At 39.8% G+C, this 20,833-nt stretch overlaps 1 protein-coding gene across 6 annotated transcripts in view; it reads right to left on the bottom strand.

Annotated features, from left to right (window-relative positions):
- Positions 1 to 20,833, bottom strand: part of GRM1 (glutamate metabotropic receptor 1) — a 201,123-nt gene that overhangs the window by 153,487 nt on the left and 26,803 nt on the right. For all 6 annotated transcript variants that reach the window (XM_074896595.1, XM_074896598.1, XM_074896596.1 and 3 more), the window contains one exon: positions 8,308 to 8,557. In XM_074896595.1, the coding sequence (XP_074752696.1) occupies positions 8,308 to 8,557 (250 nt within the window). The remainder of the gene's footprint in view (positions 1 to 8,307; positions 8,558 to 20,833) is intronic.

Consider the following 20,833-nt stretch of genomic DNA (forward strand, 5'->3'; position numbering starts at 1 on the left):
TTCAACTTCTGTACAGAAATCAAAGAAGTGATCTATGACCATTGTTAAAGAACAAAAGACACTCAAATCTACATCTAATCTAAATATTATCTTCTGTGAATTATTTCTTACCACAGATAGTCTGCAAGTACTCTAGTACAATTTAAACATATGTACTGGGTCTGGCTGAGCTGGAACTGTTTTTCCCCTATAGCAGCCCTCACGGTGCTGTGGTTTATGCTGGGAGCTGGCAGGGTGTTGATAGCACCCTGGCGTTGTGGCTACTGCTGAGCAGTGCTTACACAGCACCAAGGGTCCTTCTGACATTCCCCTCCCCCAGTGGGACAGGGTGGGCAAGATCTTGGGAGGGGACACAACCAGGACAGCTGACCCAAACCGACCAAAGGGATATTCCAGACCATATGACAGCTGCTCAGGATAAAGCTGGGAGAAAGGAGGAAGGGAGTGGGTCATCCTTGGTCCTCCAAGGCAACCACTACGCGTATTGGAGCCCTGCTTCCTGAGAAGGCCCGACATCGCCTGTCCATGGGAAGTAGACAATAAATCTGTTTGGTTTTCCTTCTGCACGCGGACCTTTGCTTCATTTTGCTTATATTAAAACTGCTTTTGTTTTACCCACAAGGGTTGGTTTATTTTCTTTCCCCTCTTTGCCCTGTTGAGAAAACAAGGGGAAAAGGGGAGGGGGAAGTGATAGAGAGACTTGGTAGATACCTGGCATTTAGCCAAAGTCAAACCATCACAACAAAACATTTCACATCTGTGTGGCCTACAACCTTAAATCCTTATAAACTTGATACTTTCAGGAAGCCTTTGGGTACCTAGGCACATAAGGACAGACAATTCTAAAGATCATATGGGAAAATCAGCCTGGAAAGAAGACTGATGAAGGGTATGGGCTTTTTTCTATGTCTTCCAGCTACTGGAGACCTAGTATTTCATGTCTGTCAATATGGGACCTCTCTTGGACAATCTGGGCAGGAATTTACATGGACTGCTGGAACACAGTCTCATAATCATTGGTGATGTGATCTGTTTCCTTTCAAGTGGATTCACTTTAGCAACTATCATACTGCAAATTATTCGTTAAAATCTTCTGTGAAGAACTAGGAATAGCACAAAGAGACCATGACTGAGATTTACTATTTGTATCTATTTTTATTGCATAAAGAAGAAACTATCTTATTTTCAGTTACAAGAAAAAGGGAGGTTTAATAAAATTGAGTAACATTTAGAAAAGCACTGGTATCTCACCTACAATTTTTGAAAATGTCACCCTCATTATAAACACTGAGTATATCCACAGAAATATCTAAGGGTTAATACATGATTTTGAAACTAATTCTGGATGCCCATGTGACAGGTTTGATTATATCCAAAACCTATTTTAGCTCATGTCACATAGAAGGGAGAGGAAGTAAAAAGACAAAAAAAAAAAAAAAAAAAAAAAAAAAAAAATTGCTCACTGTAATACTAAAATCCCATTTTACCATCAAAAACAGTAGGTATATTTCTTGTATTTTCTTGTCTCTTTTTCTAAATACATGAACACTGTTCCTGTTGTTAAGATCAGCACAGAAGTGGTCTCTAGAATCCCAGTTAAGTAAACTTTAAGCTTATATCTAATTCATCATCACTATCAACAAGCAACAGACATGGAATGGCTGTTGGTAAGCTCTAAATGCAGACTATAGATAAACTCAAATCAAATGCAGTTCTGCTCTAACAGATGCCTATTTAATCCCATTTTAACACAAACTAACGTTATTTTAGGTCAGAGGGTAAAGAAAACATGCTTATTCATAGTCTTCTTGTATCGTGTAATGTTGTTTTCATCCACACTAATTATAAATTCTCACCATAGTTAACACGTGCTAGACTGCAACTACAAGTTGAATCACGAATGAATAAGTAATACAAATTTGTAGAGACTGACATGTGCTGAGGTTCAACTTTAAAATTAGCAATGGATCCTATTACCAACATTAATAATGTTCAGGAAATGGGCTGATGTTGGGAGGCTGGGCTATCTTCATTGACAATATTTTGCTTAACTGCCAACTTCAGTTAGACTTTGAAAGTATTTGAACATTGATCATGAATTATTTCAGCATTTCACAGAATTTACCTGAATTTTAATTCAGCAATTTGAATCCAAACCCAGCTAAACCTCTGATTACATCTAAACATCTATTTAAATGCAAAGTCTTCCACTAACTTGGAGTATCAACAGCACCAGACTCATTAGTAACAGTCATTCTGAGCGTCTTTGGCCATGGAGGTACCAGACAGATGAAACAGTCCTCTTCCTTCTGTAAACAGCATGAAAAGTAAACCTTTTGCTGCTTAAATTACTATCTTCCTATTTGTCAGCATGCCACTTGTGCTGTCATCTTTACTTTAGGCTTTCGAATCACTGTGAGTTTTACCACTCAGACTACCTCCCAGAAAAACAGCACATGGTATCCTAGTGGCTTGAGTTCTATCGCATCCATTTGGCAATGCTGGATTACTACCAGTTTTCTTAACACCACAATTCCACTCATAGAAAGCTGGCATAAAACACTATCACGAGCAACACTGTGTGATATCTACTATTTTAGCCCGATTTACAAAGACCAAACCCATCCTGGATAATCTAGGCTAGCACAAGGCAGCTTTTTTCCCCGTTGACAACATACTGTTGGCTCTTACTGATTTCTTTATAATCTTATGTACTTAAAAATAGCTAATTGTATTTTTTTGGAGATGGACTTAAACATACTGGCCTTGTAAAGCACTTCAGCTCCTTTGAAGCATATGGATATTTCTCACTGATTTTTCATAAATGTGGGGCAGCCTCTGTGGTAAATTAAGACACTGCATTGGAGACAGAGTACGGCACCTTTCTTTCAGCTAGTCCAACTTAAAATAACAGTAACATCCTCTGATGGTCATCTTCTTTACGAAAAACATCCCAGTCTAGCAGCAGAATATTCTTAGTCAAATTGTAAGTAATGCATGAGCCGCTAGTACCAGGGACTCATCTGGAAGGAAGAGACAGGCAGTCTTTTTAGCCAGATATGGAGGTGGTGTTTGTGTTATTCTGTGTTATTTATTATATTTGTGATGTCAGAACTGAATGAAAGAAAGAGAAGTACCTGTCATCGTGCTGTTGGCAGTGCAACCTATGTCATCTATGGTGTGTTAGCCTTGGTCAGCAGCCAAATGCCCACCCAGACACTTGCCAACTACCCCCACCCAGCAGAACAGGGGTAGAAAATAGGATGAAAAATCTCATGGGTCAAAACAAAGACAGGGAGATTGCTTAACAGTTACTATGACAGGCAAAAGAGTGTCAACTTGGGGCAAATTAATTAAATTTCTTGTCAATTAAATAGATTTGGATAGTGAGAAAGAAAGACAAATTAAAACACCACCTTTCTCTGTGGTGATCCACTTCCCTTGGAAATTTACAAGGTCATCCCTGAGAAGATGCCTTGCCTTCACACTCAACAGGAGCCACCTCCAGAGATTTTGGGTTGTTGCCTCCCTTCCAATTTCTTTGTCTATTTCCTGATCCCTAGCGAGGTATCCCAGGTTCTGGGCTTGCTTGCTTTCTAATTCCTGACTGTCAGCCTCAGTACCCCAGCATCTGATCAATCAGGCAGCAATCCATTCACCTGGCTGCCAGTCATAATCTTTCCACATTTCTCAAAGTTCACTAAAGGACCAGGTGATTTCTGCCAATAGAGTGATTTCTGTCACCTCCTTCTCCTCTTTCCTTGCTGAAGGACCAGATTCCTTATCAGACTCTTCCTCCTCCTTTACTAATTGATGTTATGGACTTGTCAATTTCTGCTTCCAGTTTTTCTTTCTGACTACTGTGGTGATTAGTATAGATAGGGCTTGGGTCCCTGTCTTAACCATGATGTCCAGAGATGTAGAGGCCCTCCTTCCTCTGCTCTGATGGAGATTAGTAGTCACAGTCACAGTGCTAGGAACTGATGGGTCTCATTCAGGTAGGCAAGGCACTTCTGTCAAATGATGTACCAAGTCAACAGGATTATGTTCACTATTCAGGCATAAAATCTGAGGCTTTGGAAGGTGATAACTGTGCTAGGAACCTGCCCAAATCCTCCAACATACCCTGCCATCCAGGTATTGACAGTGTCAAGGTACATTTCTCTGTCAACTCACCAACAAGTTGTTTACTCTTTCACCTGGATGAAATCAGGTCCCACATATCCAACAATGTCAGATAACAAGACCAAACAACTTATGTTGACAATGTCTTGTCAATATTTTAGAAAGTGTGAAGTTAAATGCCAAAACCACCATTATTAATATTGGCTTGTGAAGGGAGAGCAGTCAGGAAAAATTTCATCACACTATGCATACTGAAAGCTGTCACTCTGAGCTGAAAGGGTTTTATTAGATATAGAAAAAGAACTGACTTGGCGTCTGTCATTCACAGCAGAGAATCCAACTCTATCTTCACTGCCAAGTGTCCAAACTTTCAGGAGAGGTCACCCTACCAACACTTAAAATCCATACTTCTACAACAGCCCGTAGAGCGTATTAATCGAGAGCATAAAACATTGGAAAGCCTACAGAAGTAAAGCAATAAATAGTCCATTACCAAGTGTTATATTGAAAAACAGTGCACTAATATATCACTTCCTTCCTAAATTTCCTCATGTGTTTACACAAACCATGTGTGTAGAAGTTTGAGAGATTGTCAAATTGCAAAAGAACACTTTCATTTCCTACTATTTATCTTAACATGTCTCTTCTCCAATGATCTGAGAGTAACTTTTAAAACTGGGGATTTTGTTTGCATCTTTAATTTGCTTTGCATTACCCACACAGATGCTCGAAAGTCAGTTACATACCTTGTCTTGATGCATCATCCCAGGGGATATATAGGAGACTCATCCATCTTGCAAGATTCGTACAAAGCCTAACAGATGCTTATCAAGTACTATAAAACCCAATGGCCTGCATAAATGTGATTAGACACATGATGTTGAGAAACTTTCTACATAATCTCTTCACATCAAAACTAATTTCTGCTAAAAGAGCTATCACCTGAATTCCCTTAAGAGTACAGTCTATTTTCTTAGCATAATTTTTGCTTTTGGTTACCCCAATACTATTCCAACCATTGTTTTTATACAAAGTCATGATCAGTTCTTGCCTTCTCCTTTTCTTTTGATTATTAGCCACTTTTTAAAGCTTTATCATCCTTAATTTCATTGCTTAATAAATTTTCTCACTGAACTCTCCACTACATTTGGATATTGTATTGATTTCAGAACATCTGCCATTATCCCTGGGGCAGGATTGTAACTTCTCCTGTCCTGTCTTAATCCCATCTTCCTTCCAGTTTCAGAAATAGGAATTCCTTTTCTTCTCACTAATACATCAGACTCCCACTTTCAGTAGCAAAGGAGACTGAACTTCTAGGTAGATCTCCAATGTGACTTTGGGAACACTTGTTTAGACGCAGCATAAATAAGGTCCTAACTCCATGCCTGAGAAGAGTCAGCCCATCCCAGAAAAGTCCCCAGTATCTGATGACCCAGTCCTGGGACAGTGTAACCCCCTATAATTCCCAATGTATAATTCCCAGATTAAACAGAAGTCAGATTTAGTTCCCAGCTCTCTTTCTGATACCTTAAATTTACTTAAGCTAAGCTGTTTCTGTCTGCTTTGATCAATAGCAATATTGAAGATACAGCAGGAAAAGAGCTCTTTAGCCAGGTGTTCCTTTGTAAAGGCTTCCTCTTTACAGTGAGTCAGAGCAGAGTACAGGGTTGATACACTGTGGCTGATAATAAACCTGTGGGTAAATTAAATGCTTTGTTTAGCTCATTATTGCGAAAAATCTTGATTTCACATTCACTCCCACTTCCCTCAATTAAAAGAATATTCTTAAAAGGCTTTTGGTTTTTTGCTTAGTTGGGTACTTGAATAAAAATGACTAAACAGCATGTCAGAACGATGCTAATGCGTGCCTTGGTTCCTGTTTGTATATAGATGACCAAATTCATAGCACTGCAGTTTCTCTGCAACTTACTTGTGAATAAGTTTGCTAGATTTGCCATTTTTAAAAATCACTTAATTAGGACAATTCAAAGAAAATGTCTTTTCTTTTAGTTCCACAAGCACATATAAAACATGTGCAAGCCCTATAGTACTTTTTATTTCAACCAGCTGTAGGGCATAATCCAGGCTATGCAAAGCACTAGCCAGTCTGTTTTGCAATTGGAACAAACCATCCAGCCCTAAAAAGGGGTCTCCCATAGTCAATTACCAACATAAAAGAAGGGTATGTGAAAACCTATCTGAAAAACATACTGTGATTTCCAAAGAAATTCCATTATTAGCATTTAATAGGTGAGAATTTCTGACAAAAAGCTCAAAGCAACACTGTTGGGCAGATTTTGAGACAAACTAAACTAAATAGAGTAGCATAGCACTTAGTAAAGGCTTGTAGTCAAAATTTCAAGCTGAAATGTTCCACACATCCATGGAGTAGGGGTTCGAGTAAATGGCCTAATAGAAAGGTAAGGATTTTACCACCAAAGTACCTAGTTTTGGTGCTTAATGTAGGAGAGTGGTTTCCTTTGGCTCTGCATGGACAGCATCAAGAGGGAGCACCAAAGTGAGGTGAACTATAAAACATCAGTACAGAATGGAAAAAATACATGAAGAAAGCATAGCATTGCCTAAAGCTGCTGGGCATTTATAAAAAGTCCAGGGATGCTATCACCCAGACTAATTTTATTATAGTCAACTTCTTCTATTCACTGAAAAAACCTACATAAAACATCAGTCCTGAAATGTTCCGTTACTCGTTTAAAATTATGTGTGTTGAATGATGCTGGTGAAAAACACATGCACAAATCTAGAACATAATACCATTTTCAATACAGCCTTACTCTTTGTTTCATTTTAATGCTGATGATTTTTCAAATGTGCTATACCTTATCTACACGCCCTGCTATCTAAATGTCTTATATCTTACCCATACACCCTTCTAGTGATACAGTCTCTCCCCCAAATAGATAGCAAAGACTGCAACAAAAATTAATGGTGAAAGGAGAGCCATTGATTGCTTTCACATGATTACTTAGGCTAGATTAGCTGATTTACAGAAATCATAACTGTGGGCTTTAAGGAACAATACAGTCAGGGAAAGACAAATATAGCACAGGGCAAAAGGAGAGCATCCCAGTCATGACAATGACAGACACAAAGACTTCAGGGAAAGAGGGACAAAAAGAAGTCTGATAGATCAGAATGACAACAGAATAAAAAGGCATCAGAAGCTAAATAGGTATGGAAGCAACTATCAAAGGCCTTGAAGGAATCATGTTTAAATAATAGATAAGAAAGAAACAAAAAGTAAATAGAAGGATTAAAAAAGACATTATCAATCTAACAGAAAAGATAGAAAATGTCAGTCCTTATCATTTGAACAAGATTCACCAAAACAGAAAACCAGACATAAAGATATTGCAAAAATCAAGGTGAAAGACAAAGAAGCCTCAAAATAAGAACTATCACAAAAATGGAAATGTGCTTAGACTATATGTGATAGAACCAAAATGACCATATTTCAGTGAATATCTACAAAGATAAACTCTGAAAGAAAAAAGCAACCATTCTCATTTTGATAAAGACAGTCTGTGCCTGTCCAATATACACGTCTGCACTGTTACTCTGGTATTATAAAAACACACATACATACTGACTTGGCCATCAGCAAGTTTGAGATTTTAAAAAACAAGTCTGTGTAATATCAGTGCTTGAGCTTTCAACAGCAAAGAGCAGAACAAAGTGTACAACTGAGAATGCCAGGTTGTAATCATAAGACTGGAAAAAAGTTCAAGTCATAGAAACCATTCAATAATTTGGAGTTTCAAATTATCAGGAGTCTTCTTTATTGAAACAGATGAAATTTTGTCACGTGTCACACTTCCAGATCACAATCTGAAACCAGAATTCTTCACTCCCTACTTTGGTTCTAAAATCCACATATGAAATATTCCCTAGACTGTGCAAAAGAGCAAAAGCACTAATGTTATATATCCATATAAAACAGTTAGTAGTTTACATATACTTCAGCAATAGTTAACACACTGATTAAGTTGACATACATCTTCATATTCCCTTGCTGACATCTGCTTTACCATCTTGCCACTTCTTTGCATTCATTAGAAAAGTAAATATGGAAATTACAGGTAGCCTGAGCTGCACAGTTCTGAAATGAAAGGACTGCCTGCAGGACAAGAGGGAGAGAAATCACACTCAGAGCCTTACCTTCCAATTAACAGGAACTCCCCAAGCACTCCCAGGCGCCTCATGGCAATGAGGATCCCCCTCACTGTCATTCCCTCGCAGAAGCAAACCACCACTCTAGCCTTGGGTAACCTTTCTCGCAGCTTGCGGAGCAGGCGATCAAAGCTCTTTTCCCCAGCGTTGCTGTAGATCTTGTCAGAGTGAGCAATGCAGAGACCTTCTTGGGCAGCCAGCTCTTTGAAGGCTTCCATTCCACTTTCCCCATAATTTCCTGTTTTAAAAAAAAAGGTTTCTATTATATCATGCATTTATACAACTAAGGGGGGCTGTGATGGAAAAGGGATAGTTTTCCTCAAGAAATATCAACTAGCATTAGCAGAAGGAAGAACAAAGGAGATCCACAAAAGTGAACATACCCAGAGTTCAGTGAAGCAACAAGATATCCACATATCAGTAGGTCTTAAACTGACCTGGAGACTGAAAGTTTCTTTTCTTACATGGTTTTACTAGTGGATATTAAAGGCAAACAAGGGATGGATAAGTAGAAAAGGGGACAAAGACAGCTCAGACAGTAAGAATAAAGTTTGATTAACATTTCTGTGGCAAAAATCACAGTTGTGCTAGTCTAGAAAAATAGTGAAGAGAAAAAATTATTTCATTCCAAGCTCTTCTGTACCACATGCCGTCCACGCTCATAAAAGTGAATGAAAGATGGATATAAATTTAAAACACACTGATGTGGTAGTATTTTAAAAGCCACTTACACTAATTTGACTGACCAGTGTTCATGACAGCTAAAATGTAGGCTTGATGTTTCTCTTGGAATAGGAGACTTTCCACCTGTAAGTACTTCAGAAATAACTCTTCCCAATATAGGAATATTTGAACTTTGTGATTCAGGCAATATCAAAATTGATTCTCAAATCCCCTGTTCTATTTATACATTTAGGAAACCAAATCAACAGCTTTACAAAATTCTTAACTGCCTTCAACTATGAAGACAGGTGAAATCTCAAGTTTTCGTTGAATATTTTATGCCTGCCATGAGCACAGAATTTATGATGAACATCAATCAGGCAAGAGGAGCAGATGAATTACAAAAAAAATCTATGAACAGTAACAAGAAATGGTTCAAAAGAGAAGCATCAATTTTATGCTATCTACATCCATAATGTTTGATTAACTTATTGAGGGAGTAACACCAGATATGCTGATCACTTCTAGAGGTCCATCTTCACCCTTTTTAGCGATAGTTTAACATAGCAAATTGGAAAGAGGAAGACTGCTCAATCAGCCTAACCTCCTCTCCAAAAAAATCACAACTCAAAAGGTGTAACCACCAGAGGAAAAATTCAACAAAAGACAGTTCAGGCGTTCTTTATAAATCCAGTAGAAATAAGTTCATTTTTCCAGAAACGTGAACTGTTTGCCACAGACCAGTCACACTGTGCAAACACACTATGACAGTCATAGTCATACTAGGATGCAGCCAAACCTGCCAGGTCTAGTGCCAAACACGAAACTAAGCTCCTCAGCCTTTTGCACTAAACCGCCCTAGTTTCTCACAAATTTGCAGCGCAGCAGAATGGCCTCTTTTCCAGTCTGTGACTTGATGCCAGATACAGCAAGGAGGTCAGTCTGCTTCTTTGTCTGTGAGCCAGACATGCTCCAGAGCAGGAGCAATGCCATGGCCCTGGATAGCTGCTGGGAGGTGAGAAGAAAGGAAGAGCTGTACCTAGTGGAAACACCCCACCAAGCAGCCCCCACTGTAGCCTCAGCACTGCAGCCCCATCCCATGACCCTGTACTCAGGTAAATGATGTGGCCTCATATAGGGCTTGTCATATGCTGAGAAGGACACAGGTCAAGAAATATCTCTGAATTTATAGGCCATAACCTGCAGTCACCAGGGGATTTACCCCAGGACCTAAGGCTGAGTGGTTTGAGCCATACTACTTTTATGACTTGCCTTAGGTCTGAGGCAGGACAGCCTCATTACTGACTTGCCATTAGCATGCACCTTATGCTTTAGAAGGAAATTAGGATATGTTTCCCAGTTTCGTGTAGAACTTTGTGCAAAACAGACTCATTTGAAACCAGTAGGATTATTCATAAAGTCTTACCTAAGAAGAGCCAGAGGACTAAATTGAATCCTCTTAGATGTTTAGGCTATGCATTTTAGAAAATAAATGTAGTAGGTTTCCTACCTAAATATTAAGGTAGGATAGGATTTTCTCATACATCAGTACAGCACTAACTCTGATGTAATTCAAGTTAATTATTTCAAGAAATGAAAAATTAAATCCACTTGGAATTATTTTTCTCAGCTTTTATTTTGATGGAATAACAAGTATCTCATAGTCACACCTGTACTAACACTACAACAGCCTACCAAAATATAGGCTAAGAGGAAGCAAGACTGTTGACTATAAATTCAGTAACTGTGATAAAGATTATAGGAGGAAAAAAGCTAATGAAGATCAAGAACAACATTGACACAAGATGAAACAAGCAAAAGACAGGCAGAAACAATCTGAAGCTGAAAACGAAAGCTTTCTAACCCTTATACAAAACCAGCAGAACAGCTTTCCAGTAGCAGCACAAAGAAATCTGATGTTAGACAGGAGCTTGCTCAGCTCACAGGAGCATTATATAACATAGATGTCTCCAACAGCCAGATGACCCAGGAGGTGCTCTCAAAGTCTGTTTGCCATGCTCCCAAAGCAAGATAGCATGATGCACACCTTCTCTCTCCAGGGGAAAGGATCAGAGAGAAAATGAACATGTGACAGATGTTAGATACATTGTTCAATGCACTCAGCTACTGGGGTATGCACAATGTAAGGGCATATATAGAACAGAAAACGCTAATTAATTCTGCGCAACAGCCAAGAACATATCCATCTGTACCAGCTTGGTGGGTACATCCATTTCAATCCATAAGTATGCAACAGCTGAGAGAGGAAATGTGTAATGAAAGAAATCTCCGCAAGATGGTAGTCAGTGAAGAGTTACAACAGGACCACAGGCTGAGGACCATGTTTCCTTTGAAAGAGCCATTGAAGAAAAGATCCAATCTTATCTGCAACTGGTTTTTGTTACCAGGATCAGCTGTGAAAAGCATAAGTATTTATTATTGTGAGGCTACAAACAATTGATTTTTGTTCTGACCTGTACCCAAAACTAGTTGAACCAGTAACATAACATACTTGAGTCCCACGATACCTTGCTAACTTTTAAAAATGTTCTTTATTTTAGCTGTGTTCAACTTGTACCCTATTCAGAGAATCAGATGTTTTCCTTATATGCTTCAAGCAGAGTCTGTATAAAGTTAAATTCTAACCCTGTCATGGCTGCAATTTTACTAAGAGGATTTTCATTACACTCTTCTCTCAGTGCCAAAGACAGCTTTGCTTCACCACTGTAAAAATCTTAGATGAGGCCATTCCTGAGAGAAATCCACATAATTGAAGATGCTGGCAAAAGCTACATGTAGTGGGAATTATTCTCACTCATTGCATTCCATGCATTAAATATCTTAACAAAAACATTAAGATGCTGTATTAAAAACCAAGGATATTATCTTGATCAACAGAAGGCAGAGAAAAGAAGAAAGCACAAAAAATTTAGCCTCATAAATTTCTCCTGTGAGACAGTTAGTATTACATTTGTGCCACAGCTACATGGGAAGTAACACTATTTGCTTGTATTAACACTTGAACAGTGTGGGGAGCAGAACCCATGAGCTCCATCTAAAAGGTTTATACTCTTCTTTTTATTGTAGCTGTTTGGCAAATTTGGCCCCATTCTCTTTGTCAAGAGAACAATTTTATTTTTCATTTATGAAATGGAGCAGAAATGTAGCCTTAGCAATGAGATGCTTATGAGAACCCTGGAGATTGTCTTCTTAAGGGATGCACAGAGCTGCTGTGTGGGTCTTCCTAAGTCACATGACAGAAAATGCTGTTTTTTCAGGGGGCTTATAACCAAAACAGTGTGTCCTGCATAAATCAATGTTTGATTTCATTCAAGGATAGGGATATTTGAGGGGCAGCATAAGGATATATGAACTGTTAACATTTGTGCTGCAGAGAATATCCCCTTAAAATACAGGTTAGCACTTGTTTAAAAAAAATCTTAAAGAGAAAGAAAAGCATAATGCTGAATAGGAAGACAGACTGTTCTCTCTCACTCTGCTTTCAGTGTCAATAGGAAATATCAACTATATATTTAGAGATGCCTTTATAGACACACATACAAAAACAACAAAACCCCACAGCAGAGGGCTGTGCCTGGAACAATGTTCCAGTGGACTTAAATAACAAAAGGCAGGGAGCAAGAGATACTTCATCTACCTAGGCCATGAGCAATGGCAATATTCCTTGCCATTAGGAGCTTATTTGCTGCATTTATTCCTCTAAACAGCAGCAGTAACCACAGTCTAGATGAAAGGTGAACACAAGTTCACCCTGCAAACACACAGTGAAGGAGGTGCACCAATAAGACAACCACAAAATCTGGCTTCACCACAGGATACTGCAGAGGCAAGTCATATTGCAGGAAGGTCGCCCTCTTCACCAATAACAAGCAAGAAACTAGTCCCTGTCCTCCTCTTTCCTCTATCTGTTTGTTCACCTCTCCTCAGCTTGTAGATACATTGCTGAAGGTATGAAGTTTGCTTCAGTGCTCAGTATTGATTCACTATAAAACATCTCTTTTCCTCAGCTGCTTTTGGCAGAGAGAAAATAAGAGAAGAACAAGAGGACTGCATGACACAACAGCAAGGAATAACTACTCAAAAGCTTCTCTACTGCAAACACAGATTATTTGGGAAGGGCAGAGCAAGGATATGATCTGATTATTAAGATACTTGCTGTTATGTTGCAACAACTAATTTGTGAAAGCTAGTGATAATATTAAATATTTCAGTAACTATAGTGTTATCAAATACACATCTAGGAAGACTAGAAGGTTTCGGACCACTGTATAGGGAAAAAAAAAAAAAAAAAGCAAGAAAGAGTGTCAGTTTTCTCTCCTGTAATATCCTATGTTTCCGTATGCCACAAGGGCATCTTTGAATAGGGTCAGTTAATAAGAAAAATATTTTATCAAATTTTAATGTATTTCTTATCAGTTGAACTATATTAAATAAACATGTGCATAGTCTTAGTCCATTGCAAACTAAAATTAAAAACGTCAACCATCCGATTTAAACTAGTATGTTAGTAACAGGTTGGCAACACATACATGATCATCTAACGTGTCTATCTGATGACAAGCAGTCAGTTTCTAAACTAATAATTTAACAATTTACATCCATGTGTCCACACCTTTGACTGGGAGAGTTAAAAATAAAAGCCAAAGTCTACATTTATTCCCTGAATGTAGCAGACTGACAAAAAGTGAAAAGTTGTAGAAATCGATCTGCCCGTGCATGTTATTTCAGTATATCCCAAGAATAAGTACTACACACATAGAAAGAAGCTCTGTTGGCACATGGCTTCCAGGACTATTGAAAGGACACCATCCCTCCTCTGCCAGACTTCTCTGTCACTGTGGAATGGGCAAAAATCAAATACTTCCGTGTTACCTTATAATATCTTTTTCAAGGCTAAAACCACAGTGATGACAGGCAGGATTGCATTTTACTACTTATCATCTATTCCAAATAGAATTTGTATTTCCTTTTTCAGTGAACTCTCTTCACTTAATGTTGACTTTTCCATCTAAAGCCCTTCACAACACAGCTTCTTTTTAGAGTTTGGATAGATTTCTCAATATAATTTTCCTTCTTTACTGAGTATCTCTCACCTCAGGAGTTTTTAAGGGACAACTTCAAAGCAGGTGAGTTAGGCTATGAGAGCACTTCACAAACCCTGAAGCACTGGCCACTTTACAGAAAGAAGAATTCTGCCTGAATGTGGGCTCCAGTTCTGTTATCAGTCAGGACAAAACAGTGAAGAAAATACCAAAAGAAAAAACTTCACTAGCCCTAAAATCCCAGTCTAACTGCAAAGCTTAAAAAGAAGACTACCTCTTATTTTATTCTAAGTAGTTTTCAGAAAAATTATAAAAAATAAAATTGCTTTACAAAGAATGCTGAAGTAGCTATTTTAATTTCTCTAAGTACAATGGCTTTAAAAAAGAGAGAAACAAGTCCTACCAACATTTACCCCTAAGAACAGTTTAATAGAGGTTGAACATCACAGACACTCACTACAGGTATTCCTCTCCTAGAGACCAGGTGGATCACCCACTGTTCCCTGTCACTCAGATCAAGTTCAAACACCCAGTGCCTCAGTTCTAAAGTGGCTTTTAGCCTGCTACCGCCCATAGGTATCACAGACCTCTTTACCACCGCCAGCCTGCCTCCCAGGCTAACTCATTGCTCTGTGGAAGTCACAGAATCACAGAATCATCTAGGTTGGAAAAGACCTTGAAGATCATCTAGTTGAACCATTAACCTAACACTGACAGTTCCCAACTACACCAGATCCCTCAGCGCTATGTCAACCTGACACTTAAACACCTCCAGGGATGGGGACTCCACCACCTCCCTGCGCAGCCCATTCCAACGCCTAACAACCTCTTCTGTAAAAAAATGCTTCCTAATATCCAGTCTAAACCTTCCCTGGTGCAATTTGAGGCCATTCCCTCTTGTCCTATCGCTTATTACTTGGTTAAAGAGACTCATCCCCAGCTCTCTGCACCCTCCTTTCAGGCAGCTGTAGAGGGCGATGAGGTCTCCCCTCAGCCTCCTCTTCTCCAGACTAAACACCCCCAGTTCCCTCAGCCGCTCCTCGTACGACCTGTGCTCCAGACCCTGCACCAGCTGCGTTGCCCTTCTCTGGACACGATCGAGTCATTCAATGTCCTTTTTGCAGTGAGGGGCCCAAAACTGAACACAGGAATCGAGGGGCGGCCTCACCGGTGCCGAGTCCAGGGGTAAGATCCCTTCCCTGTCCCTGCTGGCCACGCTATTGCTGACACAAGCCAGGATGCCATTGGCCTTCTTGGCCACCTGGGCACACTGCTGGCTCCTGTTCAGCCGGCTGTCAATCAGCACCCCCAGGTCCCTCTCTGACTGGCAGCTCTCCAGCCACTCCTCCCCAAGCCTGTAGCGCTGCTGGGGGTTGTTGTGGCCCAAGGGCAGCCCCCGGCATTTGGCCTTATTGAAACTCCTCCAGTTGGCCTCAGCCCATGGCTCCAGCCTGTCCAGGTCTCTCTGCAGAGCCTCCCTCCCCTGGAGCAGATCAACACTCCCACCCAACTTGGTGTCATCTGCAAACTGACTGAGGGTGCACTCGATCCCCTCGTCTAGATCATCAATGAAGATGTTAAACAGGAGTGGCCCCAAAAACGGGTCCTGGGGACACCACTCGTGACTGGCTGTCAGTTGGATTTAACTCCGTTTACCTCTTTGGGCCCGGCCATCCAGCCAGTTTTTTACCAAGCAAAGTGTGTGCCCATCCAAGCCATGAGCAGCCAGTTTCGCCAGGAGAATGCTGTGGGAAACAGTGTCAAAGGCCTTACTAAAGTCAAGGTAAACAACATCCACAGACAAGTCAGTATTTCCCTTACATTTCCCTAGCTCTTTTATTTTGACATTGCTGGGGAGACTGCATTGGGTAGAGGTTTCACTGTCCTTATTATGGAGAGGACAACTCATTAGAAATTGAAATAGCACTGTAAACACTCTGTCTTCTTTTAAACTATCTTAGCAAAGTTTTCTGGGTTCACCAGAGATTTCCAAGCAACTGCACTCTAGCCTTACAAAACCCAGGAGGATGTGTTAAATGAATGAACTGAGTCATGTTTGGTACACTACAGATCTCTGCCATCTGTGCTCACAGCCTATTTTCTTCAGAACTTGAGGCCTTTCTAGAAATATAGAAAGTGAGCTGTTGAGACTAGACCAGTCTTTTCATTTCTGAAGTCAAGTAAAACTGTGTACAAGGAAGAAAGTAAAAACAGGAATGGAAAATGTGAACTTTGATGATCATTATAGCCATTGAACAATACACTATTCCTTCCATAACCCAACTTTTCAAAGAAATTAAACTATATTTCAAATAAGAAAATCCATTATTTTATTAAATTCTAGGTTCATTTTTGTCATTAATTACAAAGTATGCACATTTTGCGAACAACTCACCATAGCAATGTATTATCTCAGTAAAGACCCAAACAAAAGTGAAACTCTGCTACTGAATAAACTGGCTATATTTAAGCCTTCATCCTGAATAAGGCAGGTGCATCATCTGGCACAACTAATTGATATTCTTGTCAGAAATACAAGCACAGGTGAAGTCAGTCCTGAGTAATGAGAATATTAGTGCTAAATGACACTTCCCTAATAAGAGAAATGCCAAAACATGGTCTTATGCCAGTATTTTTTTATCCTAAATATATTCAAAGACTACACTCACTGCTTATTTATTATGTGTCTAACAAGGAGCTCTAGAGTGTTATATTCTACTGGAACTATTTCAGCTCCAACCCTGGCTGATATACAGTACTTGCAACAAATTTACTTGCTGAACTTAGTCTTTCTGTTCATGACTTATCAGTAAGGAGCTCCCAGTTTCCTTCAGAAGGTATGAAAAATAATCTAGTGATGCCTAACATTAACTGCTGGTTAGTTCTGTTGGTTGGCATTGGTTGAACAAAGGGTCACAGATTTTTTTAATGTTTCTTGATTGAGGCTGGAGAAAGTAAACATAAGAATTAAGTTTCAACACTCTCTTATGAATAATCCCTATCTTTTTTCAGCTTGCTGTGAATATTACAGTTAGTAAAATCATTTACAAAAACAGTTATAGAAAGAATACCCAGAAGTGACATCAAAGTAAGAGAACAATATTCTTTTTTAATATGAGCAGATATTTCAAAAAGAAGGAATGAAGTATATGCTTAGTTCTGTTCACGCTTTGGCAATTATGCAATTAGGTTAGTTCACATTTCAAGCACAAGATGTAAAACATTGATGTTAACCTTGAGCAATCAAAACTCATGGACTAGATGATCTTCAAGGTCTTTTCCAACCTAGATGATTCCGTGATTCATGCACACAAGTACCCTACCGTGAATCAAGGTTTGAAGATAATGGAATTAATGTAAATTTTAAAACATATTTCTAATGGTTTCTGAAATTGAGGGCACAGAGAGACCAGTTTCTGACCTTTCCCTACAATTCTGAGAGATAAAAATGGCTATTTTATTTTTGAGAACCAAGATACTCACAAATCCTATGTTTTCATGGGCTGCAACTTAGAGGGCCAAACATCATGAGATGTTCCATAAAGAGTCAGGAAGACTATGAACACTTCCTGATAACCTACATTATCAATGGCTTTAGGGGGTATCTGGAAAGTATGTTAGAAATTAGATTGCTTTTTGAACTGTATTTTCTACTCATTTTCTCATTAAAGAGAAGTTAGCGCTTGGGCCTATTCCCACTGAAGTCCTTGATTTCAGTGGTTACACTATCAGTTACTTATTAATTTTTAAAAGTGCCGAATGAACTATTAAGTTTTGTTCCTTACTGTCTGTTAACATGCATCATTGAAATAAATATCCAAAAAACTACTGACCTGAAATATAAACCCAGAGCTAAACATTCGTGGACATTACGGCAATTTCTTTTATATATGATTTTTAGACACCAATTCTTTCTGTTTATGTGAGCCACAGCTCCAGGTGTGAATTATATCAGGTTTAGAATAACCTCTAAGTAATAAATCTTAGTCTTCTGTCAAAAAGACTATACCATTCATCTAGATGGAGTAAACTTCTGGGGTTTGTTGCAAATGCGAAGATAAACTTTTTGATATATGCTTTACCAAATCCCTGGATATTGTAATCTTACTATTCAGAAGAAAATTATGTGATTTTAGAAATAATTGTGCTTTAATTTAAATGTTTAAGAAAGACGGTGACTGCTTCTCTTTACATGTCTGTTAAAGATTTTGATGAAAACAGATATAATTTCATAATATTATCTGAACTGTCTACCCTCACTCACAGCCTACTTTTGATTTTTACTATTATGGCCAATCATCTTTAAGCTATTATTATATCATCACAGCTGGAAGAAAACAGAATAACATATTAAACAATTCCACCTCTTGGGCTGATAAAAGAAGAAAGCAAGCAAGCCAGAAATGTTTAGATGCTGAATCTGAAAGCCAGGGATCGGCAAAACTACATTTTTAACAATTTAAGAACATGGTCTAGGAAAAGAGAACTGGAATGCATAAGAAAAAATAAAATGTATCTAAACAGAAGTGTTTCATTTTCACAGAATCAACATTTTCAAAAAGATTGAACTTAACTTTATAAATATTTTTTCAGTAACATACCCCCCCAAAAGCATTTAGTCAAAATATTTCCAATCACCCCTAAGATAAAGTCCCATTTCTGCAAACACTGCCACAGATGGTAACTTGAATACTCACAGTGATGCTTTAAAAGACTTACAGCAGAAAAGTTATATACACAGCACAAGTGTTTGTAGGATTTGAGACTGACAGAAACAAACTCAAAACAAAAAAAAACAAATCCTAATTTTGAATGGTTACCTCAGCAATAAAGCTGAGGGGAGATATTCATGCCTGCATTTCCAAATGAGTTCATAACCTCAAGGATTAACACAATATAAATGTTTTAATTACACAGTGTTAAAAAACGTGTCTGATGTTGGTTGGTGAAACATTCGAAATACCTTTCCCCACAGGCTACTGTAGTATCTGCAGATGAAAAGGTGACTTAATGATGAGAATCCAGGCAGAGCGAGTACAGGAAATTAATGTAAAAACTGGATTACCACAAGCAAAGAACATATTATTAGTTTAATTTGCATAGCTCCCACAGAGGTAATAGAAAAGAGTGAACTTAGAAGGGCAGACTTGTGAGATAGAAAAAAATGGCCAAATGCAAGTGATAAGCCTGAGAACATACGATACTGTAGAGCACTTAAAAATACTGCTTGTGAAGTAAGAGCAAAATTAAGAGTTCATCTTTTCTTCTTTGATTTGCAATTAAGCTACAGAAGCACAGACTGGGACTGAGCATAGGTATTGAATTAGCCACACTCAAAAAGAACAAAACTGTTGTCACAACTGTCACAAAACTATTTCACAAAACAGATAGCAGCTGTTATCTGACCTCACAAGCTAGGAGCAACCAACTCCGTCTGCCAGCGTGTTGCACGCTGACCAAGGAGTGTGACGGTTCTGCATCCACATGGCTTTGCCCGGCTGCACCCCAGGGGTGATGCCTCAGACAGCCTGAGTCCTCCTGCAACCGCCCCTGTGCCCACACCCACACCCACACCTGTACCTGCACCACGAGTGCTCCCAGATCACCTCTCACCCTTTCTGGACCGAATGTGGGAGGCCTCAGTGGCAAGAGGCCCTTGCAGCACTCCTGATGTGGTTCTTCACACGTTGTGCATCGTTGGGGAGACCTATGCAACACTGCTATTCAGACCTGTAAAATGGCTCATTGGAGGGAGAAAAGGACCCTTCACTATGTTAAGAAACAGAAGAAAAGACGGTTCATGGAGGAAGAAAATAAGATCAGTGTTTTTCTTCCCAGACATTGAAATTTTGCTTTATCCACACCCACAGCCCTGTGGCTCACAGATAGCTCCTGAGGAATGACATCTGGGTACTCACAAGTTGCATGGTCATCCAGAAGGTCCCAGCAGCCTCCTGTTCCCAGCCCCAAACCATCTGAGCCTGAGCATGTCATCCCAGCATGGCTTCCACAGCTCAGTCCTCAGATAAATCCTGGGAAGATGTGCTGGGGAAGGGAACAGCCCTTTGCCAAAGGCCCACAAAATAACTACAGCCTCCTGCAAGCACCCGGGAAGACAGGCACAGTCCTGCTTGCTCCCACAACCTTGTCTTTTCCCAAATTGCAACTGTGAGGGCCAAAGCACTCAGAGAAGCCAGGCACCAGTGAAGAGGGCAAGCAGAGAGGGCACCGGCAACAGGCCCTGGAGACAGGGGAGAGCTGGCAGAGCAGGGGTGCAGGCCCCACAAGGCAAGGGCATCGGGGCTGCTTGAGCTCCCAGAGGCAGCTGATGGCAGGGCAGGCATCTCTGCCAGGCCCTGTCTGGTTTATTGACATGGGAACTCAGGTAGAGAGGGAAAGGGGGGGAAAGGGAGAGGGAGAGTATGAGGAGATGGGTGACCCTCAGTGGGTGTGGTAGAAGGTGGGAAATAGGAGGAGAGAGGCTGAGGCCATGCACATATTGAGCACATCCAAATGCAGCAGCCACTGAGGGCAAGACAGCTACACTTATACACTTTGCCATGTACAGGCTCTCCAGGAACACTGTAATTAACCATTGTCAAAACAGGCTGTGAGATGACAGACTGTGAGGCAGATTTGGGTGGCCTACCAGCTGCAGCTTTGGCACTTTGTTGGCAGCATAAAAGCAAGGCTTTCAGCCTCGACAGCAGCCAAAGGGCAGCATCGGCGTGGCTGGCTCTGATCTCACAGCGGTGAGAGCCAGGAACAATCCATCTGCAGCTGTGCAG

This window comes from Athene noctua, chromosome 1 (assembly GCF_965140245.1).
Source record: "Athene noctua chromosome 1, bAthNoc1.hap1.1, whole genome shotgun sequence".
Taxonomy (NCBI): domain Eukaryota; kingdom Metazoa; phylum Chordata; class Aves; order Strigiformes; family Strigidae; genus Athene; species Athene noctua.